The sequence below is a fragment of the Oncorhynchus tshawytscha genome, linkage group LG10, assembly GCF_018296145.1.
Source record: "Oncorhynchus tshawytscha isolate Ot180627B linkage group LG10, Otsh_v2.0, whole genome shotgun sequence".
Lineage (NCBI taxonomy): Eukaryota > Metazoa > Chordata > Actinopteri > Salmoniformes > Salmonidae > Oncorhynchus > Oncorhynchus tshawytscha.
This window is the reverse complement of record NC_056438.1, coordinates 70,864,641-70,889,587: the sequence shown is the minus strand read 5'-3', so window position 1 is coordinate 70,889,587 and position 24,947 is coordinate 70,864,641. Positions and strand designations below refer to the sequence as shown.

Sequence of the window (24,947 nt, the reverse complement as noted above, 5' to 3'; positions counted from 1 at the left end):
GGGAATAAGGTGTGAGTGGGAGATCTTACCTCCCGAAGCTGCTGTTGGACCCTGTTGATGATTCGTAGCCAGTTCTCTCTCGCCCGCAGCGACGGGTCCACCGGCTCCTTGGGCTCCTCATCTACAGGACCACTACAGGGACAAGAACAGGACTGAGAACAACTCCATGTCTGGGTCCCAAATGGCCCTCTCCCTGGTCAAAAGTAGTGCACTATATAGGGAATAGGGGGTCATTTCAGACGCATATTCATGTTCTTTTTCACAGTCCACCCAATATGGTGGCCCAATAAAACAAATGCCCCTGTTGCTCTGAAAGGCTAAAAGATTAGAGATTTGGGAGGGGGGTTTACCTCTCAGGGATGGGCTCAACCTCCTCTATGGGGGTGGGGGGCGGCTCTCGTCAAACCTCAGCTCCTCGTCTTCCATGGAGGGTTCCTCCTCTATGGGGGTGGGGATCCTAACCTCAGGTGGAAGGGGTTCGTTTTCCTCTAGAAGGTGTTGGTCCTCCGGCAGGGGGTTTGGAATCGGGGCCCTCTGATTGGGGAGTTGTTTGGGCAGGGGCTGGGCCTGAGAGGGGGCAGTGGAGGGGGTCGGCTGGGAGGGAGGGCCAGTGGTTGTGGACTGGGTGCCCTGAGGGGAAGGGGCCCCGGTGGCAGGGTGAGACGGGGGAATGGAGGAGGCAGACTGGGGCTGGGGTTGTGAGCCTGGGGGGTGAGCCTGGGGTTGTGGGCCTGGGGGGTGAGGCTGGGCAGTTTGGGCAGTGGGGAGTCCAGAAGACAGAAAAGATGAGGCCAGGCCTGTTACTGCTGCTGAGAAGGGCTTTGCCATGGAGAAGAAGGACTGGGCTGGTGCTGGGCCGGGGACTGGCTGGGGCTGAGACTGTGGTTGAGGGGCCTGGGTGGGTGGCTGACCCAGGGGCTGTCCTCCTGGAGCCATGGCCGGAGGGTGGGCTTGATTTGGGGCTTGGCTGGGCGGCTGGACGGGTGGCGCCTGATGTTGATGCAGAGAAGGCTGTTTTTCCAGGGGGGTCTAGAAGCACCGGGGACGTCGAGTGTGGGGGTGCCGTGCTGGTGGGGGTGGGGGTGTAGGGGACCTCCATATCCTCACTGAGGGTGCCGTCCAGAGGGTAATCCTCATCGTCATAAATCTCGCCCTCCTCTCCTTCATATGTCCCCTCTTCCTCATACAGGGCCCCCGTCATCCTCCTCATAGAGGGCCCCCTCCTCACCCCCGTCCTTACTGTAGCCCCCTCATCGCTGTACCCCCCCTGGGTCTCGTCAGGGTCCCAGTCGGGAGAGCCCTTGCTGTAGGTGACAGAGGAGTGACAGGAGTGGTAAGAGTCGTTCTCATCGTAAGGATCCCTCTCTCTGTACTCCGGGCCGTACTCCTCCTCACTCAGCTGGCTGCTGCAGCGACTCAACTCTGCCGACGACGCATAGCTTCCCGTAGGGCTGGAGAGGAGCGGAGGGAGGAGAAAGAGAAGAGAGGGCAAAAGAAGAGTGGAAGAGTGAGAGACAGGGAAGAGAGAAGTAAAAGGAGGGAGGAAGTAGAGACAGGACGAGAGAAAGGTGGAGGAGGGAGGAAGTAGAGACAGGATGAGAGAAAGGTGGAGGAGGGAGGAAGTAGAGACAGGATGAGAGAAAGGTGGAGGAGGGAGGAAGTAGAGACAGGACGAGAGAAAGGTGGAGGAGGGAGGAAGTAGAGACAGGACGAGAGAAAGGTGGAGGAGGGAGGAAGTAGAGACAGGACGAGTTAAAGGTGGAGGAGGGAGGAAGTAGAGACAGGATGAGAGAAAGGTGGAGGAGGGAGGAAGTAGAGACAGGATGAGGGAAAGGAGAGAAAGGAGGAGGGAGGAAGTAGAGACAGGACGAGAGAAAGGTGGAGGAGGGAGGAAGTAGAGACAGGACGAGTTAAAGGTGGAGGAGGGAGGAAGTAGAGACAGGACGAGAGAAAGGTGGAGGAGGGAGGAGAGACAGGAGGAAGTAGGTGGAGGAGGGAGACAGGATGAGAGAAAGGTGGAGGAGGGAGGAAGTAGAGACAGGACGAGTGAAAGGTGGAGGAGGGAGGAAGTAGAGACAGGACGAGAGAAAGGTGGAGGAGGGAGGAAGTAGAGACAGGATGAGAGAAAGGTGGAGGAGGGAGGAAGTAGAGACAGGACGAGAGAAAGGTGGAGGAGGGAGGAAGTAGAGACAGGATGAGAGAAAGGTGGAGGAGGGAGGAAGTAGAGACAGGACGAGAGAAAGGTGGAGGAGGGAGGAAGTAGAGACAGGACGAGTTAAAGGTGGAGGAGGGAGGAAGTAGAGACAGGACAGGAGAGAAAGGTGGAGGAGGGAGGAAGTAGAGACAGGATGAGTTAAAGGTGGAGGAGGGAGGAAGTAGAGACAGGACGAGAGAAAGGTGGAGGAGGGAGGAAGTAGAGACAGAGACAGGATGAGAGAAAGGTGGAGGAGGGAGGAAGTAGAGACAGGATGAGAGAAAGGTGGAGGAGGGAGGAAGTAGAGACAGGACGAGTTAAAGGTGGAGGAGGGAGGAAGTAGAGACAGGATGAGAGAAAGGTGGAGGAGTGAGGAAGTAGAGACAGGACGAGAGAAAGGTGGAGGAGGGAGGAAGTAGAGACAGGATGAGAGAAAGGTGGAGGAGGGAGGAAGTGGGAAATGAGGAAGGAAAGGAAGAGTAAGAAATAGTCATTACCATGGAGGGACAGACAGACATACAGACACTTTCGTAAAGTACACAATATCCAGAGCATCCCTGAGCAATAGTAAAACGCTCTGCTATAACACCTGACTGTGAAGGTAAAACCCACTAAACTGATGGTTAATCGATAGGAGGTAAGCAAAACAGCAGTGTTAGACAGAGAGAGAAATAAATGAGAGAGAGACAGAAGGAGCGAGAAAGAGAGAGAGAGGAGAAAGAGAGAGAGAGGAGAAAGAGAGAGCGAGATTAGGAGAAAGAGAGAGCGATAAGGAGAAAGAGAGAGATAAGGAGAAAGAGAGAGAAGGAAAGATTGAAAACGAGAGAGAGAAATAGAGCAGAACAGAAAGCTGACAAATGAAAAAGAACAAGCATCCTCGCAGGGAACAAACACGGGAGGAGTATTTATACTCCATGATAAATGAGGCTATTAAAGAAAGAATGGAGAGAGAGGGAGAGAGAGGGGGACATAGGGTGAGAGGGGGGGGCAGAGGGAGGGAGAGAGGGGGAGAGAGGGAGGGACAGAGGAAGAGGGGTGAGCAAAGAAGAGAGAAGGAGAGGAGAGAGGGGGAGAGATGTGGAGAGGGGAGAGAGAGAGGGAAGAGGGGGAGAGGGAGAGGGGGAGAGGGGGAGAGGGGAGAGAGACGTGGAAAGGGGAGAGAGAGGGGGAAGAGGGGGTGAGGGGGAGAGGGAGAGGGGGAGTGGGAGAGAGGGGAGATAGGGGGAGAGGGAGGAGAGGGAGGAGAGGGAGAGAGGGAGGAGAGCGAGGAGAGGGAGAGAGGGAGAGAGGGAGAGAGGGGAGAGAGAGGGAGAGCAATGAAGAGAGAAGGAGAGGAGGAGAGGATACACACACTCACACACATCAAAATGTTTGTGCAGTATTGACCATGAGAATTGTTGGTTGAATAATACACGAAGAAGCAGCGAGTAGCGGACTCAGTCAGGAGAATCAGTCAGGGGAATCAGTCAGGGGAATCAGTCAGGAGAATCAGTCAGGAGAATCAGTCAGGAGAATCAGTCAGGAGAATCAGTCAGGGGACACAGTCAGGGGAATCAGTCAGGGGAATCAGTCAGGAGAATCAGTCAGGAGAATCAGTCAGGAGAATCAGTCAGGGGACAAAGTCAGGGGACACAGTCAGGGTAGTGTGTCTTTTCCTCAGGCTGAGAGGAACATACCTGCACAGTCAGGGGACACAGTCAGGGGACTCAGTCAGGAGAATCAGTCAGGAGAATCAGTCAGGAGAATCAGTCAGGGGACACAGTCAGGGGACACAGTCAGGGGACTCAGTCAGGAGAATCAGTCAGGAGAATCAGTCAGGAGAATCAGTCAGGGGACACAGTCAGGGGACACAGTCAGGAGAATCAGTCAGGAGAATCAGTCAGGAGAATCAGTCAGGGGACAAAGTCAGGGGACACAGTCAGGGTAGTGTGTCTTTTCCTCAGGCTGAGAGGAACATACCTGCACAGTCAGGGGACACAGTCAGGGGACTCAGTCAGGAGAATCAGTCAGGGGACACAGTCAGGAGAATCAGTCAGGGGACAAAGTCAGGGGACACAGTCAGGGTAGTGTGTCTTTTCCTCAGGCTGAGAGGAACATACCTGCAAGGTAAGCACTCAGCTGGAGCAGGAGACCAGGGAGTATACAGACAGAGAGGAGCAGGAGACCAGGGAGTATACAGACAGAGAGGAGCAGGAGACCAGGGAGTATACAGACAGAGAGGAGCAGGAGACCAGGGAGTATACAGACAGAGAGGAGCAGGAGACCAGGGAGTATACAGACAGAGAGGAGCAGGAGACCAGGGAGTATACAGACAGAGAGGAGCAGGAGACCAGGGAGTATACAGACAGAGAGGAGCAGGAGACCGGGAGTATACAGACAGAGAGGAGCAGGAGACCGGGGAGTATACAGACAGAGAGGAGCAGGAGACCGGGAGTATACAGACAGAGAGGAGCAGGAGACCGGGAGTATACAGACAGAGAGGAGCAGGAGACCAGGGAGTATACAGACAGAGAGGAGCAGGAGACCAGGGAGTATACAGACAGAGAGGAGCAGGAGACCGGGAGTATACAGACAGAGAGGAGCAGGAGACCGGGAGTATACAGACAGAGAGGAGCAGGAGACCGGGGAGTATACAGACAGAGAGGAACAGGAGACCGGGAGTATACAGACAGAGAGGAGCAGGAGACCGGGAGTATACAGACAGAGAGGAGCAGGAGACCAGGGAATATACAGACAGAGAGGAGCAGGAGACCAGGAGTACACAGACAGAGAGGAGCAGGAGACCAGGGAGTATACAGACAGAGAGGAGCAGGAGACTGGGGAGTATACAGGCAGAGAGGAGCAGGAGACCAGGTAGTGTACAGACAGAGGAGCAGGAGACCAGGGACTATACAGACAGAGGAGCAGGAGACCAGGGAGTATACAGGCAGAGAGGAGCAGGAGACCAGGTAGTGTACAGACAGAGAGGAGCAGGAGACCGGGGAGTATACAGACAGAGAGGAGCAGGATAGACACACATACCTGATGGCCCTCTGGTGGTAGTCGAGGGGGCCACAGCTGTTGGAAGGGGGGTAGGAGGAGGGGCGGGTCCCCTGGCGGTGCTGCTGGTCTCTGATGGGGTACTGGTGGACGGAGGCGTTGGGCTGAGACGTGGTATAGTAGGGGGGAGGGATGCTGTTACTGGTCTCACTGCGGTAGTCACTGTCTCGGTCATCCACAGCACTGTCTGGGTCCTCATCTGGAGGAGAGAGGAGAGGAGTGGAGTGGAGTGGAGAGGAGAGGAGAGGAGATTAGATGAGATTATACTTCCGGCGCCGACAGAGATGGCCGCCTCGCTTCGCGTTCCTAGGAAACTATGCAGTGTTTTGTTTTTTTACGTGTTATTTCTTACATTAGTACCCCAGGTCATCTTAGGTTTCATTACATACAGTCGAGAAGAACTACTGAATATAAGATCAGCGTCAACTCACCATCAGTACGACCAAGAATATGTTTTTCGCGACGCGGATCCTGTGTTCTGCCTTACAAACAGGACAACGGAGTGGATTCCATGCAGCGACCCAAAAAAACGACTCCGAAAAAGAGGGAAACGAGGCGGTCTTCTGGTCAGACTCCAGAGACGGGCACATCGTGCACCACTCCCTAGCATTCTTCTCGCCAATGTCCAGTCTCTTGACAACAAGGTTGATGAAATCCGAGCAAGGGTAGCATTCCAGAGGGACATCAGAGACTGTAACGTTCTTTGCTTCACGGTACTCGATACCATCTACTGTATCTTGCCTATGCTGCTCTGTACCATCACTCATTCATATATCCTTATGTACATATTCTTTATCCCCTTACACTGTGTATAAAACAGTAGTTTTGTAATTGTTAGTTAGATTACTTGTTGGTTATTACTGCATTGTCGGAACTAGAAGCACAAGCATTTCGCTACACTCGCATTAACATCTGCTAACCATGTGTATGTGACAAATACAATTTGATTTGATTTGATTTGAGAGGAGAGGAGATTAGATTAGATGAGAGGAGTGGAGAGGAGTGGAGATTAGATGAGAGGAGAGGAGATGAGATGAGATTAGATTAGATTAGATTAGAAGAGAGGAGTGGAGAGGAGATTAGATGAGAGGAGATTAGATGAGAGGAGATGAGATTAGATGAGAGGAGATTAGATGAGAAGAGAGGAGTGGAAAGAAGATGAGATGAGAGGAGATGAGATGAGATGAGATTAGATTAGATGAGAGGATATGAGAGAAGGGGAGTGGAGAGGAGGGGAGTGGAGAGGAGATTAGATGAGAGGAGAGGAGTGGAGAGGAGATTAGATGAGAGGAGTGGAGAGCAGATTAGATGAGATTAGATGAGAGGAGTGGAGTGGAGAGGATATTAGATGAGAGGAGTAGAGTAGAGAGGAGAGGAGATTAGATGAGAGGAGTGGAGAGGAGATTAGATGAGAGGAGAGGAGATTAGATGAGAGGAGATTAGATGAGAGGAGAGGAGATTAGATGAGAGGAGAGGAGATTAGATGAGAGAACACAGGGTTAATAATAGCCATGGTGTGTGTCCCAAATTCCACATTATTCATTATATAGTGCACTACTTTAGTAGTGGGCAAAAGAAGTGCACTATATGGGGAATAGGGTGCCATTTGGGACATAGCCATGGAGGTGTGCAGTACTGACACTTTCCATTCTCTCCCTTTAATCAAGGACTGACTCAGACTCTCTTGAGAGAGTGGGTGAAACTAAAGCTGGCTTCACATTGTGGAGGTGAAGGACTGTCGTTCACACAGACGGATCAAATCTAGAATCATCTCAACTGGACGGATTCCGATTTGTCCGTTGTGTTCAGATTTTAGAACACTGGAACCTGTTCACACAGGATTCTGACTACATCTCGCCCAGTCATACTGCCAGACTGTTGAAATTCAGTCTAAATCACTCTACATTTTGTCAGATGGTCACTCAGCAGAATGATCAACACCACTCATTCACAATGCACACTCAGCAGAATGATCAACACCACTCATTCACAATGCACACTCAGCAGAATGATCAACACCACTCATTCATAATGCACACTCAGCAGAATGATCAACACCACTCATTCATAATGCACACTCAGCAGAATGATCAACACCACTCATTCACAATGCACACTCAGCAGAATGATCAACACCACTCATTCATAATGCACACTCAGCAGAATGATCAACACCACTCATTCATAATGCACACTCAGCAGAATGATCAACACCACTCATTCATAATGCACACTCAGCAGAATGATCAACACCACTCATTCACAATGCACACTCAGCAGAATGATCAACACCACTCATTCACAATGCACACTCAGCAGAATGATCAACAACCACTCATTCATAATGCACACTCAGCAGAATGATCAACACCACTCATTCAATGCACACTCAGCAGAATGATCAACCACTCATTCACTCAGAATGCAGAATGATCAACACCACTCATTCACAATGCATACTCAGCAGAATGATCAACACCACTCATTCACAATGCACACTCAGCAGAATGATCAACACCACTCATTCACAATGCACACTCAGCAGAATGATCAACACCACTCATTCACAATGCACACTCAGCAGAATGATCAACACCACTCATTCACAATGCACACTCAGCAGAATGATCAACACCACTCATTCACAATGCACACTCAGCAGAATGATCAACACCACTCATTCATTCAGCAATGATCAACACCACTCATTTGTTGGTTATTACTGCATTGTCGGAACTAGAAGCACAAGCATTTCACAATGCACACTCAGCAGAATGATCAACACCACTCATTAACATCTGCATTAACCATGTGATCAACACCACTCATTCACAATATCAGCAGAATGATTCAAACTAAGATTTGATTTGACTTTGATGCACACTCAGCAGAATGATCAACACCACTCATTCACAATGCACACTCAGCAGAATGATCAACACCACTCATTCACAATGCATGATCAACACCACTCAGCAGAATGATCAACACCACTCATTCACAATGCACACTCAGCAGAATGATCAACACCACTCATTCACAATGCACACTCAGCAGAATGATCAACACCACTCATTCACAATGCACACTCAGCAGAATGATCAACACCACTCATTCACAATGCACACTCAGCAGAATGATCAACACCACTCATTCACAATGCACACTCAGCAGAATGATCAACACCACTCATTCACAATGCACACTCAGCAGAATGATCAACACCACTCATTCACAATGCACACTCAGCAGAATGATCAACACCACTCATTCACAATGCACACTCAGCAGAATGATCAACACCACTCATTCACAATGCACACTCAGCAGAATGATCAACACCACTCATTCACAATGCACACTCAGCAGAATGATCAACACCACTCATTCACAATGCACACTCAGCAGAATGATCAACACCACTCATTCACAATGCACACTCAGCAGAATGATCAACACCACTCATTCATTCACAATGCACACTCAGCAGAATGATCAACACCACTCATTCACAATGCACACTCAGCAGAATGATCAACACCACTCATTCACAATGCACACTCAGCAGAATGATCAACACCACTCATTCACAATGCACACTCAGCAGAATGATCAACACCACTCATTCACAATGCATACTCAGCAGAATGATCAACACCACTCATTCACAATGCACACTCAGCAGAATGATCAACACCACTCATTCACAATGCACACTCAGCAGAATGATCAACACCACTCATTCACATTCACCAAATATCTCAAATTTGGACTCCACCCACCAGTCTAATGTCCATTGCTCATGTTTCTTGACCCAAGCAAGTCGCTTTTTATTATTGGTGTCCTTTAGTAGTGGTTTCTTTGCAGTAATTCGACCATGAAGACCTGATTCACACAGTCTCCTCTGAAAAGTTGATGTTGTGTTGTGTCTGTTACTTTAACTCTGTGAAGCATTTATTTGGGCTGCAATCTGAGGTGCAGTTGATTCTAATGAACTTATCCTCTGCAGCAGAGGTAACTCTGTGCCTTCCATTCGTGTGGCGGTCCTCATGAGAGCCAGTTTCATCATAGAGTTTGATGGTTTTTGCGACTGCACTTGAAGAAACGTTCAAATTTCTTGAAATGTTCCGTATTGACTGCCTTCATGTCTTAAAGTAATGATGAACTGTCGTTTTCTTTGCTTATTTGAGCTGTTCTTGTCATAATATGGACTTGATCTTTTACCAAATAGGGCTATCTTCTGTATACCACCCCTACCTTGTCACAACACAACTGATTGGCTCAAATGCATTAAGAAGGAAAGAAATTCTACAAATTAACTTGAAATGCATTTCAGGTGACTAACTCATGAAGCTGGCTGAGAGAATGCCAAGAGTGTGCAAAGCTGTCATGAAGCTGGTTGAGAGAATGCCAAGCGTGTGCAAAGCTGTCATGAAGCTGGTTGAGAGAATGCCAAGCGTGTGCAAAGCTGTCATGAAGCTGGTTGAGAGAATGCCAAGAGTGTGCAAAGCTGTCATGAAGCTGGTTGAGAGAATGCCAAGCGTGTGCAAAGCTGTCATCAAGGCCAAGGGTGGCTACTTTGAAGAATCTCAAATATAAAATATATTTTCATTTGTTTAACACTTTTTTGGTTACTACATGATTCAATATGTGTTATTTCATTATTATTCTACAATGTAAAAAATAGCCAAGATAAAGATAAACTCTGGAATGAGTTGGTGTCATATCTGGCCGTGATTGAGAGTCTAATAGGGCGGTGCACAATAGGCCCAGCGTCGTCGGGGTTTGGACGGAGTAGGCCGTCATTGTAAATAAGAATTTGTTCTTAACTGACTTGCCTAGTTAAATAAAGGTTAAATTAGGGAAAGGGGGATACCTAGTCAGTTGTTCAACTGAATGTGTCTTCTGCATTTAACCCAACCCTTCTGAATCAGAGAGGTGCGGGGAGCTGCCTTAATCCACATTAATCAATCATAATCATCATCATCATCGATGTTCAGAACCCTGACAAAGGCTGCCAGAGCATAACGCCTCCGTCTAGAGTGTTTTGAATCTATCTCGTCTTGCTGTGTAAACAGTACAGGCATCTCAACCCTTCCCACACAAGCCAGTGGGTTGGAGGTTATTTTTGAGGAGTTTTGCAATATGTTATTATATATACCATCTCTTCATAATCCCATGTCCCTATTTGCTGATGATCTGGTGCTTCTGTCCCCAATCAAGGAGGGCCTACCACAGAACCTAGATATTCTGCACAGATTGTGCCAGACCTGGGCCCTGACAAACCTGGGCCCTGACAGACCTGGGCCCTGTCAGACCTGGGCCCTGTCAGACCTGGGCCCTGACAGACCTGGGCCCTGACAGACCTGGGCCCTGTCAGACCTGGGCCCTGACAGACCTGGGCCCTGTCAGACCTGGGCCCTGACAGACCTGGGCCCTGACAGACCTGGGCCCTGTCAGACCTGGGCCCTGACAGACCTGGGCCCTGACAGACCTGGGCCCTGTCAGACCTGGGCCCTGACAGACCTGGGCCCTGACAGACCTGGGCCCTGTCAGACCTGGGCCCTGACAGACCTGGGCCCTGTCAGACCTGGGCCCTGACAGACCTGGGCCCTGACAGACCTGGGCCCTGACAGACCTGGGGCCTGACAGACCTGGGCCCTGACAGTAAATCTCAGTAAGACAATAATAATGGTGTTCCAAAAAAGGTCCAGTCTCCAGGGCCACAAATACAAATTCCATCTAGACACCGTTGCCCTAGAGCACACAAAAAACTATATATACCTTGGCCTAAACATCAACAGCACAGGTAACTTCCACAAAGCTGTGAACGATCTGAGAGACGAGGCAAGAAGGGCCTTCTATGCCATCAAAAGGAACATAAAATTTGACATAGATTTAGGATCTGGCAAAAAATACTTGAATCAGTTATAGAACCCATTGCCCTTTATAGTTGTGAGGTCTGGGGTCTGCTTACCAACCGAGAATTGACAAAATGGGACAAACACCAAATTGATATTCTGCATGCAGAATTCTGCAAAAATATCCTGTGTACAACGTAAAACACCAAATAATGCATGCAGAGCAGAATTAGGCCGATACCGACTAATTATCAAAATCCAGAAAAGAGACGTTAAATTCTACAACCACTTAAAAGGAAGCGATTCCCAAACCTTCCATAACAAAGCCATCACCTACAGAGAGATGAACCTGCTGGTCCTGGGGCTCTGTTTACAAACACAAACAGACCCCACAGAGCCCCAGGACAGCAACATAATTAGACCCAATCATGAGAAAACAAAAAGATAATTACTTGACACATTGGAAAGAATGAACAAAAAAACTAGAATGCAATTTGGCCCAAAACAGAGAGTACACAGTGGCAGAATACCTGACCACTGTGACTGACCCAAAATTAAGGAAAGCTTTGACTATGTACAGACTCAGTGAGCATAGCCTTGCTATTGAGAAAGGCTGATCTGGTTCTCAAGAGAAGACAGGTTATGTGCACACTGTCCACAAAATGAGGTGGAAACTGAGCTGCACTTCCTAACCTCCTGCCAAATGTATGACCATATTAGAGACAGATCCACAAAGAATTCCAAAACAAATCTAATGTTGATAAACTCCCATATCTAATGGGTGAAATACCACAGTATGCCATACAGCAGCAAGATGTGTGACCTGTTGCCACAATAAAAGGGCAACCAGTGAACAACAAACACCATTGTAAATACAACCCATATTTATGTTAATTGATATACCATTTTGTTCTTTAACTATTTGATCTTTTGTGAGCTTAATTTTGACTGTACTTTTTTATTTTAAAAAATCACTTTTGTTTATTATCTATTCCACTTGCTTTGGCAATGTAAACATATGTTTCCCTTGCCATAAAGAGAGAGAGAGAGAGACAAAATAGTGAAATAGAAAGAGAGAGAGAGAGAGAGAGAGAGAGAGAGAGAGAGAGAGAGAGAGAGAAAGAGAAATAAAGACATAGAATTTTTTATTTATTTTACCTTTATTTTACTAGGCAAGTCAGTTAAGAAAAAAATCTTATTTTCAATGACGGCCTAGGAACAGTGGTTTAACTGCCTGTTCAGGGGCAGAACGACAGATTTGTACCTTGTCAGCTCGGGGATTCGGACTTGCAACCTTTCAGTTACTAGTCCAACGCTCTAACCACTAGGCTAGAAAAGAGAGAAAAGGAAAGAAAGAAAGAAAGAGAGAAAAAAGAGAGAAAAAAGAGAGAAAGAGAGAGGAATAAAGAGCGAGAGAAAGAGAAAGAGAGAGAGAGAAAAAGAAAGAAAGAAAGAGAAAAAATAGAGAAAGAGAGGAATAAAGAGAGAGAGAAAGAGAAAGAGAGAGAGAGAGACTAATAGAAACAGAGGGTGCATTAAAGGTAACTCACTTTGTAGTTCTCCCCACAGACTCCAGTTACCTACAAAGAAACATAATGTTTTAAGATGAATTCTGAAACATTCTGAATATGACAATATCTAAATGACTTAATGGGTTTTAGAACACTTTAATTGAACTGTTTGCACTGATGGTATGTGTGTCTTACTTACTGCATAGTATGCTGTGCTAAAGTAAGGGTACTTTTAGGTGCAGACTGCCATGCATTGTTATTGGTAGGAAATGTTTTCATGCCAACAAGGAGGCTAGTTTGCTGAGGTCTCTGTTTGTCTGAGTGGGTGTGTTTGTGTGCGCACACATGTGTGTGTGTAACAAGCCCAGTGATTGGTGGATAACTCACAGCACTGTGTCCCTGGGACAGGAAGTGGTCGCTCCGGGTCTTCCTGGTACGAGTCCAGGTTAGTTATCTGAAATACATCACACATAATATTTGCCTCAGTCGGTAGAGCATGGAGCTTGCAAAGCCAAAGGTCATGGGTCCTGGGTCCTGCTGGGGCCACCTATACGTGAAAATATATGCACACATGACTGTAAGTCGCTTTGGATAAAATGCCTCTACTGAATGGCATATATAATGGCATATGCAGTAAATATAACACACTCTATATCATTCAAAGGAATTTTACTGCGCAATAGAAGGTGAGCCATTTTTATTTCTACTTTGCACATTCTTCCATTGCAAAACTACCATTCCAGTGTTTTACTTGCTATATTGTATTTACTTTGCCACCATGGCCTTTTTTGCCTTTACCTCCCTTCTCACCTCATTTGCTCACATCGTATATAGACTTGTTTATACTGTATTATTGACTGTATGTTTGTTTTACTCCATGTGTAACTCTGTGTCGTTGTATCTGTCGAACTGCTTTGCTTTATCTTGGCCAGGTCGCAATTGTAAATGAGAACTTGTTCTCAACTTGCCTACCTGGTTAAATAAAGGTGAAATAAAAAAGAAAAATAAATAAAATTACAGTTGAAGTTGGAAGTTTACATACACCTCAGCCAAATACATTTAAACTCAGTTTTTCACAATTCCTGACATTTAATCCCATTAACATTTCCCTGTTTTAGGTCAGTTAGGATCACCACTTTATTTTAAGAATGTGAAATGTCAGAATAATAGTAATGATTTAGTAATGAGTAGTAATGAGAATGATTTATTTCAGCTTTTATTTCTTTCATCACATTCCCAGTGGGTCAGAATAATACACTCAATTAGTATTTGGTAGCATTGCCTTTAAATTGTTTAACTTGGGTCAAATGTTTTCGGTAGCCTTCCACAAGCTTCCCACAATAAGTTGGGTGAATTTTGGCCCATTCCTCCTGACAGAGCTGGAGTAACTGAGTCAGGTTTGTAGGCCTCCTTGCTCACACACGCTTTTTCAGTTCTGCCCACAAATTTTCTATAGGATTGAAGCCCTTTTGCCACAACTTTGGAAGTATGCTTGGGGTCATTGTCCAGTTGGAAGACCCATTTGTGACCAAGCTTAACTTCCTGACTGATGTCTTGAGATGTTGCTTCAATATATCCACCTAATTTTCCTCCCTCATGATGCCATCTATTTTGTGAAGTGCACCAGCCCTTCCTGCAGCAAAGCACCCCAACAACATGATGCTGCCCCACCAGTGCTTCATGTTTGGGATGGTGTTCTTCGGCTTGCAAGTCTCCCCTTTCTCCTCCAAACATAACGATGGTCATTATGGCCAAACAGTTCTATTTTTGTTTCATCAGACGAGAGGACATTTCTCCAAAAACTATGATCTTTGTCCCCATGTGCAGTTGCAAACCGTAGTCTGGCTTTTTTATGGCGGTTTTGAAGCAGTGGCTTCTTCCTTGCTGAGCGGCCTTTCAGGTTATGTCGATATAGGACTTGTTTTACTGTGGATATAGATACTTTTGTACCTGTTTCCTTCAGCATCTTCACAAGGTCCTTTGCTGTTGTTCTGGGATTGATTTGCACTTTTGGCACCAAAGTACGTCCATCTCGTGGACGTGGTACCTTCAGGTGTTTGGAAATTGCTCCCAAGGATGAACCAGACTTGTGGAGGTCTTGGCTGATTTCTTTTGATTTTCCCATCATGTCAGGCAAAGAGGCACTGTGTTTGATGGTAGGCCTTGAAATACATCCGCAGGTACACCTCGAATTGACTCAAATTATGTCAATTAGCCTATCAGAAGCTTCTAAAGCCATGACATCATTTTAGGGAATTTTCCAAGATGTTTAAAGGCGCAGTCAATTTAGTGTATGTAAACTTCTGACCCACTGGAATTGTGATCCAGTGAATTATAAGTGAAATAATCTGTCTGTATAAGTGAAATAATCTGTCTGTAAACAATTGTTGGAAAATTACTTGAGTCATGTGTAACAGTTTAGCTTCTGTCCCTCTCCTCGCCCCTACCTGGGCTCGAACCAGGGACCCTCTGCATACAGACAACAGTCACCCTCGAAGCATCGTTACCCATCGCGCCAGAGCAAAGGGAACAACTACTTCAGGTCTCAGAGTGAGTGACGTCACCCAATTGAAACGCTATTAGCGCGCACCACTTCTAACTAGCTAGCCATTTTACATCAGTTACACATGCACAAAGTACATGTCCTAACCGACTTGCCAAAACTATAGTTTGTTAAGAATACATTTGTGGAGTTGCTGAAAAAGAGTTTTAATGACTCCAACCTAAGTGTATGTAAACTTCCGACTTCAACTGTATATGTGTTGGACAACAGCTTACATCTTGGTCTCTCATGGCATTGAGTTGCTCCAGTTTTTTGGCCCAATAGCGTGCCTCTTCCTCAGGGATATCTGAAAACAAGAGCCCAACAAAACATCACAGCTGACCAGCACACACACATGTAGGTTTGTACCCTCGCATATGCACACACCACAGCAATTAACATTAAGCTTTCCAACAGCAGTTTTACTTGGAAAACTTACATAAATGATAACGCCCAAGATGCCGGTGTTTGGAGGATATATTGGCACAGATGTTGTTAGGCCCGAGACAACGGCTTAGAGGGCATTATCACTTTTATACAACGGGTTACCAATATATTCAAATAATGGTTCTAGCAGTGAAGAGGGCGAACCGGAGGATTCCGAGCCATCCACTTCTACCGATGATGACAGCTCTCTGGGTGGACAAGAACAGTCGGTCGCACCAGGCCTAGCCATACCTCCAAACAATGCCAGCAGGGACCCTACTATTTGGGTCCCGGACTCAGATTCGTCGCTCCACGTCCCTGCTGACAGTGGTGCTGCTGCAGGATATCAATCCGAGGGCCTTATTTTCGGCCAAGAAGCATGCACTCGCTGAACCCGGTTCTTTCTGGCGCAGCATTGTGTTGCTTCGAAGCGGCTGAGTTTTTAAATGCGTTAAGGATGGGTCATTGACAGAAAGCTTATTTTAAACTGCTCCAGCGAAACGAGGCCCGCCAGGCATTTCTGAAAGCACTCCAAAGCTCAAATGATCTCACTCTTTTTACAGTTCTACGGGAATATTAAATTATATGTTAAACATGTTAAAGAAAAGTGTTATTTTTATTTATTGTAACAATTGTGGGGTCGTGCCATGTGTGATAACAAGTGTCATATTATTAGTAAGATACTATTTTTCCTACTATAGGTAGCTGGCTGCATAGTGATTGCAACATTGTAACTCTCAGATGTGGAGGTTAAAGTAAGATACATTTTTTCCTGGTAAGGGACCTCCTATATCTGCAAGCCCGCACCAGCATGTTTTATGGGGCCTTACTCTTAGAATTACATGTAGAATTGGAGCCTATTTCTTCCTATTCAAAAACGTGGTAGGCCTACATGTACATGTTTGACAAACACAATTATGCTATCTATAGATGTCGGTATAGCCAAATCCTCCAATACTGTCGCATGCACTCCTTAAATACCCCCGTGTCTGGGAAGGGCTTGGTGTGTTTGGGCTGGAATTGAATGAGGGTACCCCAAACCCTTTGTTAAAGAAAAGGGCAAAAAGGACACCTATTGTTAGCTTTCTATTTTGAAATAAATACCTAAAGTATCCAGATTATATGAATTGTTCTACAACAATGCTTAACTCCGTGATGCCTTATGGTAGAAACAAGTTTTAAAATGCACACGAAAGACGTGACTCGGATGCGTATGGGGATATATTGGTTCCTCTCTATGACATTCTGAAGCTAAGCTGCAGCCTATAATCTTCAAGGAGACAAACAAATTGACTTTGCTATTCTGTCCCTATTAATTGAGCTTTTCACTTTCTGAAAAGAGAAGACGTTGGTTTAAACCCAGGCAACTTTTAGGAAAGCGCTTCTGTTGTTGTGTCAGGCAATGGAGGAATAGCCAGCAGTTTGAAGCTTACAGTTTTCTGCTTCGGTAGAGCGTCTGTCTGGGTGGAAAGGTCACTTTTGAAAGTGCCATGCATGGATTCCTAAGGATGTCTCAGATTTTATTATTTGCAAACAGCTGTTGCAAACCAGACACTGGTTTGACATTGGAGAAATATGTTAAGAATGCCCATTTCTCTGTCCATTCTTCCCTGAAACTTCTATTTCATTATCCACCTTTCTTTTGAGACTTAGTCAGCCAAACATTTTCTTTTGATTGCAATATATTTTTCCCCAAATAATGCACACAGAAATATAAAAATGAATTTAATAGAGACATGATTTTATCAATGTAATCAGATTTAAAATATTAGGCTATGTTATTGACATTGAAATGATTATATAGCCTACTAACCAGATGTGTTTTTAAAAAGTGTTTATTTTGTAGCATAGTCATGTAGATTGGGCTGCTATTATGTTCTGTTTCTCCATTTTTTAGGCCAAAACTATTGCCGATCCCCCCTGTACATAGTTTAGCAGGGATAAGAGGGCGGATGTTTTTTGTCTTGCCTAGGGATGCAGAATGTCCAGGGTCGGCCCTGCCAGCCAGTCAGTCTTTTCGTTCTGCATCTATGGGTGCGACCCAGTCATTCGTTCTAAATGTTCCATGGACAAACTGGCTGGCAACGTTCTTATCCCTTGCTAGCTAGCCAACTACGGCTAACTGACAGTCACGTCCAAAAGTGCAGACAGAATAACAGCAAAATAGCTGCATTTGCATTTGTTTAAGCTGTTTTCTAATGATATTTATTTGGATACATCCATAACAATGAGCTAAAAAGGCAAGATTTCGCCTCGAATGGAAAATGTGCTATTGTTTTTACCTTGGCAAGTTGGTTAAGAACAAATTATTAATTGCAATGACAGCCTATCAGGGGCGGAACGACAGATTTGAACCTTGTCAGCTCAGGGATTCAATCTTGCAGCCTTTCGTTTACTAGTCCAACGCTCTAACCACTAAGCTACCTGCTGCTCCCTCAAGACACTGCTATTCAGAATGAGGTAGCCTACAACACATATACACTAACACAATCACTTCAACCTGAAGCTGGAGACTGCAAATCAGCTGCATTTCATTTGACCTGTTTTCAATTACATTTATTTTCTATATATCCATAAAATTTATGCCAGCTGATTCATGATTTCGACTGGCTGAGAAACACTGCCTGTCTTTATTGTCGCGACTCCCGACACGTTCATTACTATGGGACAGCCGGAGATCGAATATTGAAACAATGTTGCAAATGTCGGAGAGACAGACAGCAAGGTTTATACAAAGCTCAGCTGTTGAAAACAAAAAAAATGTGAGATCATTTCTAAATGCTTTTTATAGTGGAAATCAAATTCATAAATTGCCTGTCTGGGCTGATGAGACAGTGGATTGCGCAGTCAGATGGACCAGAGTAAATAGACATTTATTTTAAGTTCATAGATTTAGCAGGTGGTAGTTTGTGGAATAGACACCGTCTGGAATCCGGTTTTAACCAATCAGCATTCAGGATTAGACCCACCCTTTGTATAAATACTACTAGCTGGTTAGAAGCTACTCTAGTGCACCCATTTCCCCCCAAACTATTACCACCAATCAAAGTGAGATTGACTTTTCACCCAGAACCCCAGGCCTTTAAATAACCTATTGGCTTGACTGTTGCTCAGTCAGACAAACAGACAGAGTCAGATCACCAGTATATAGGGGATGAGAGGCAGTGTAAAATGACTCCTAATCAATGCTAGCAGAACGAATCCTGATTACGTTCACACAGGCAGCTAAAGGGAAGGACAGCAGCAGCCAACCTAGTGACACAGATCAGTGTGTTTCTATGGGGACACATGGAATGGAATTAAACAGCGTTGTATTCACTAGCAAGGAAACGGAAGCAAATGGGCTGAAACCGAGAGGGACTACCGGGTCTTGTCCAATGAGAAACACTTGTTTTCATTTTCCATTGCAAAATGTTTTGTTACGTTGTACACCGATGAATATAAGACCCTGGATAACTCAGCTAAAGATCAGAATGTAGGTTCAGGTGTGATTATGTTCACATTAAGATGCTTCTCTGGCATGACTGTGTATGTGGAGTGTGGACAGTGACACGTACAAATATGATTCGAGACATCTAAACTACTGTTTGCCCCTTTTAGAATCTGAGAGTGGAAGACTTACACTCTTGTCTCGAACATGTACGCTCGACATTTCCGAACATTCCCAATACAAGTCAGAATGTTGAAGAAACTTCATTTTGACTTACTTGACCTGTTGTCTTCTGATATTGTCCTCGTGTCGAAGGTAATCTGAGACAGAATATCCACAGGGAAGTATTATGAGCCCCTCTTTCAGTACGCTGGTTTGCATATGGTTCTTGTCAGTTTGTATTTCCATTTTGTATTTTCAATACTAACACAATTTGCACGCGACTTAAACATTTGCACAATATGTAGACAATGGCTGACCGTAGCCGAACCACAGACCCAACGTTGCCGACCTTTCATTTTCAGCAAAACGCAAGCACTTCCAGCTGATTGCTAGAACACGTTCATCGGTTGACAATGTTCCATTAAGTTGGTAACACATTATGCATCACATGCAATGGGTCAGGAGATGGAAAATACAACCTGGAACTATAAGCCGACAGCCGTATATAGACCAGTGCTACAACAAGTCTGGTTCATAATAATGTTTTCCTGTGGACATTTTATCTCCACTTCCTACCGTCAAAAGGACCAACAACACGGACAACCAGTAAAGGGTATTTAAATATCATTTCATTCAACACTCTGGCTTGTAGAGACCCCTGCGTCTTTTTTTAGGGCGATTTCTTTCAGACTGAACATCCATGGGGTAACCATGGTAACAGTCTAGCGTATTAGGCACATCTACTGTATTTTATCTACTGTATTTTATCTACTGTATTTTATCTACTCTATTTTTAACTACTCTATTTTTAACTACTCTATTATATCTACTCTATTTTAAGACGTTTTGGGGGAATAAATTAGGGTCAATGAAGTATAGTCATTATTTGATTCATTAAGTTGTGTTTGTTCATCCATCCGTTAATAATTGTTTTGTGTATTAGTTAGTTATTTCATTGGTTCCCTCCCTCACTCACCGAGAGGCAGTTCAAAGCGTGTGTCCAGCAGCACCTGGTGTAAAGTGGGGTCTTTGGTTCCACAGATATCGTTGTCCGCCATGATAACCTGGGAGTCCAGGGTCAGCCAGTCCCCCGGACCCTCCTACACAATAGAAATGGAACGCATGAACCTGATACACCATTCATTATCATTGTTAGTTTGTTAGTTAGAACCCCATTGTAATACTGCATACTAAAACATTAGCCTGGTCCCAGATCAGTTCGTGCTGTCTTACCATCTCTTACAGTCATTGTCATGCAACTGACGACCAGTCTGTCCCTGGATCTTTCAACAGGGACTCATTCAGTGATTAATTCTAATTGTACATTCCACTCAGAGCTTCCATGGCTGATATAATGTATTATCCCAAGGAGTTGCCTTGCCCCGGCTTAGGAAGTAAGTAGTACAATAATTTTCAATTTAAATTACTTTGCAAAATTCTTGCAACCAATAGAATGTTACATGTATGGGGGATACAATCTTCCAGCTCTGCAGGTTCTGCTGTGAGGAGGCAGAGTCATTAGATCATTTATTTTGGTATTGTCCATATGTAGCTCGTTTTTGGTCACAGGTCCAGGAATGGCTGAAAAATTGCAACATTTGCCTAGAACTAACACTACAGATAGCAATACTGGGTGATTTGAAAAGCCATAGTCAATCAATCAATAATATTATAATAATTTTAGCAAAAATGTTTATTTTTAATTTACAATCCATAGAAGCTATGAGAATAGAAAGGTTCAGGTCATTTGTGAAGCATCACAGCACAGTTGAACAATATATGGCAAATATAAATCCAAAATGATTGATGTTGAGAGATGGATGGGAGGGGTTGAATGGAGCTGAAGGGTGGGACTAAGAGCAAGGTAAAACATGTGGAACATGTAAAACATATGTGTAAAACATCTGTAAAATGTATGTAGGTTCAGAACTTTTACAAATAGAAATCAAACTGGATGGACATCAGAAATAGAGGAAGGACTAAAAACGAACAAAAAATAACTATTGTAAAATAGACTGTGTCTGTATATTGTGTATAAGATGTATAAATTGAAGGTAAAAGCCGAAGTGTTTATTAGTTTACTCCAGTTGGGGGATCGGTGGAAGGGTTTGCGGAGAATAATAATAAAGGTATATTCTTTAAAAAAGTATGTATGTCTATATAAGATAAGTATGTGTATGTACATATGTGTATATGTATGCATGCGTGTATGGATATATATATTTACAAAAAAAATATATGGGGGATTGGAAATGATGCAGACAATTACATTGATGGAACCAATATTCTTTCCGCAATATTAAGCTGATCCAACCCCCCCCCCCAAAAAAAATATTTTTTAAGTAAGTAGTACTATGCCAGTATGAGTTTTGGGGGTGTAGTGTACCTCGTTTGATTGGCGGATGCTGTGCAGGGGGATCCACACCGTGCCAACCATGGTGTCCCATATTAAGCCTTTATTCCACATCTCCACCGTCAGCCCCAGGTCCAGCCTGTTAATCTCACTAGAGACAGAGAGAGAGACAGAGAGAGGGAAAAAGAGAGAGACACAGAGAGAGAGACAGAGAGAGGGAGAAAGAGAGAGAGAGAAGACAGAGAGAGAGACAGAGAGGGAGAAAGAGAGAGAGAAGACAGAGAGAGACAGAGAGAGGGAGAAAGAGAGAGACAAGATAGAGAGAGACAGAGAGAGAGACACAGAGAGAGAGAGAAAGAGAGAGAGAAAGAGACAGACAGGGAGAAAGAGAGAGACACAGAGAGAGAGACACAGAGAGAGGCACAGAAAGAGGGAGAGAGAGAGACACAGAGAGAGGGAGAAAGAGAGACAGAGAGAGGGAGAAAGAGAGAGAGAGACAGAGAGAGACACAGAGAGAGGGAGAAAGAGAGACAGAGAGAGGGAGAAAGAGAGAGGGAGAAAGAGAGACAGAGAGAGGGAGAAAGAGAGAGGGAGAAAGAGAGAGATGGAGAAGACAGCACAGATACAATAGGGGAAAGACAGCAGGAGAGAGAATGGGGAAAAGAGATACACAGAGTAGTTTGTGTCAGGAAGACAGGAATAAACTGAGTGGAAGGAGTGAGGGAGGAGGAGGAACTAGAGTAAACAGAGGCCGACCCAGAGTCAGACAAAAGCCCAGGGTGGGACATACAAATGTGCTGTGTGATTGGGATTATTATATTTTTTCTCTCTCTAACACACAGACACACACACACACACACACACACACACACAAATTACTTCTGGGTCTGAGGGTACCAAATAGAAAATACGTCTCTATAAGAGAGTGTCTGGGAGGAATCTAACAAACAGCCTTTACAAGACAACAGGGAGTTATTAAACAGAGAGACGGTGGAGAGGTAGAGAGCGAGGGAGGGAGGGAGGGATGGGGGGAAGAGCGAGATGGGGGAGTAGAGAGAGATGGGGGGGGAGAGGTAGAGAGCGAGGGGAGGGAGGGATGGGGGGAAGAGAGAGATGGGGGAGTAGAGAGGGGGAGAGGTAGAGAGCGAGGGGAGGGAGGGAGGGGAAGATGGGGGATGGGGGAGTAGAGAGAGGGGGGAGAGGTAGAGAGAGTAGAGAGGGGAGGGAGGGAGGGGGGAAGAGAGAGATAGAGAGGGGGGAGTAGAGAGGGGGAGAGGTAGAGAGCGAGGGAGGGGGGAGGGATGGGGGAAGAGGGATGGGGGAGTAGAGATGGGGGGGGGAGAGGTAGAGAGCGAGGGGAGGGAGAGGAGGGGAAGAGAGAGATGGGGGAGAGAGAGAGGGGGAGAGGTAGAGAGCGAGGGGAGGGAGGGGAAGAGAGATGGGGGAGTAGAGAGGGGGAGAGGTAGAGAGCGAGGGGAGGGAGGGGAAGAGAGAGATGGGGGAGTAGAGAGAGGAGAGGGGGGAGAGAAGAGATGGGGGAGAGGTAGAGAGCGAGGGGAGGGAGGGAGTGGAAGAGAGAGATGAGGGGGGAGTAGAGAGGGGAGAGAGGTAGAGAGCGAGGGGAGAGAGGGGAAGAGAGAGATGGGGGAGTAGAGAGGGGAGAGAGGTAGAGAGCGAGGGGAGAGAGGGGAAGAGAGAGATGGGGAGTAGAGAGGGGGGAGAGAGGTAGAGAGCGAGAGGGGGGAGGGAGGGGAAGAGAGAGATGGGGGAGTAGAGAGGGGGAGAGGTAGAGAGCAAGAGGGAGGGAGGGAGGGGAAGAGACAGATGGGGAGTAGAGAAGGGGGAGAGGTAGAGAGCGAGGGGCGGAGGGAGGGGAAGAGACAGATGGGGGAGTAGAGAGGGGAAGGGAGAGAGGTAGAGAGCGAGGGGAGGGAGGGAGGGGAAGAGACAGATGGGGGAGTAGAGAGGGGAGAGAGGTAGAGAGCGAGGGGGGGATGGGGAGGGAGGGGAAGAGACAGATGGGGGAGTAGAGAGGGGAGAGAGGTAGAGAGCAGGGGGGGAGAGAGGGGAAGAGACAGATGCGGGAGTAGAGAGGGGGGAGAGAGATGAAGGAGGTGGGGGGGAATGGGGGGATTGGGAGAGGGGAGACGCCCACAAGCCTCACAAGACTAGTCTGAAGGTAGCCGGGTACCAGATAAAAAAATGAATGGAAGTATATATGGCGATAGTTTAGAGCATAAAATAAGGAGTTAAATACATATAAAAAAATAAATAAGGAATTATTTCCTGATCCTTCTTATATCTCTCAGATGTAGGACAGACACTTAGGAACACACTTCCTTTAGTCCCTAAAAATCTGTTTATCGATGTATGAAGATGTAATTCAATGCCTTTCTATGGGATAATGACAGCAAGGCCAAATTCAATGTTTCATCAACTATACAGTGCAAATGAATCCCAGTGCAAATGAATCCCAGTGCAAATGAATCCCAGTGCAAATTAATCCCAGTGCAAATGAATCCCAGTGCAAATTAATCCCAGTGCATTGCCTAAAACTGGGAATTTTTACTAGGATTAAATGTCAAGATGAAATGTAAAAATTCCCTGTCTTAGGTCAGTTGGGTTCATCACTTTATTTTAAGAATGTGAAATGTCAGAATAATAGTACAGAGACTGATTTATTTCAGCTTTTATTTCTTTCATCACATTCCCAGTGGGTCAGAAGTGTACATACACTCAATAAGTATTTGGTAGCATTGCTTTTAAATTGTTTAACTTGGGTCAAATGTTTTGGGTAGCCTTCCACAAGCTTCCCACAATAAGTTGGGTGAATTTTGGCCCATTCCTCCTGACAAAGCTGGAGTAACTGAGTCAGGTTTGTAGGCCTCCTTGCTTGCACACACTTTTTCAGTTATGCCCACAACATTTCTATAGGATTGAGGTCGGGGCTTTGTGATGGCCACTCCAATACCCTGACTTTGTTGTGCTTAATGCCATTTTGTCACAGCTTTGGAAGTATGCTTGGGGTCATTGTCCAGTTGGATGAACCATTTGCGACCAAGCTTAACTTCCTGACTGATGTCTTGAGATGTTGCTTCAATATATCCACATCATTTTCCTTCCTCATGAAGCCATCTATTTTGTGAAGTGCACCAGCCCCTCCTGCAGCAAAGCACCCCCACAACATGATGCTGCCACCCCCGTGCTTCACGGTTGGGCTGGTGTTCTTCGGCTTGCAAGCCTCCCCCTTTTTCCTCCAAACATAATGATGGTCATTATGGCCAAACAGTTCTATTTTTATTTCATCAGACGAGAGGACATTTCTCCAAAAAGTACGATCTTTGTCCCCATGTGCAGTTGCAAACCGTAGTCTGGCTTTTTTATGGTGGTTTTGGAGCAGTGGCTTCATCCTTGCTGAGTGGCCTTTCA

The 24,947-nt window shown here is 45.7% G+C and overlaps 1 protein-coding gene across 1 annotated transcript in view; it reads right to left on the bottom strand.

The window, feature by feature from the left end:
- The window catches only part of LOC112237791 (protein unc-13 homolog A), a 121,633-nt gene that overhangs the window by 62,908 nt on the left and 33,778 nt on the right, over nucleotides 1–24,947 (bottom strand). Inside the window, 10 exon segments of the mRNA XM_042329593.1 lie at nucleotides 30–132; nucleotides 465–1,198; nucleotides 1,200–1,246; nucleotides 1,249–1,451; nucleotides 5,216–5,432; nucleotides 12,645–12,674; nucleotides 12,993–13,059; nucleotides 15,384–15,454; nucleotides 20,142–20,265; nucleotides 21,552–21,669. Coding sequence (XP_042185527.1) covers nucleotides 30–132; nucleotides 465–1,198; nucleotides 1,200–1,246; nucleotides 1,249–1,451; nucleotides 5,216–5,432; nucleotides 12,645–12,674; nucleotides 12,993–13,059; nucleotides 15,384–15,454; nucleotides 20,142–20,265; nucleotides 21,552–21,669 — 1,714 coding nt within the window.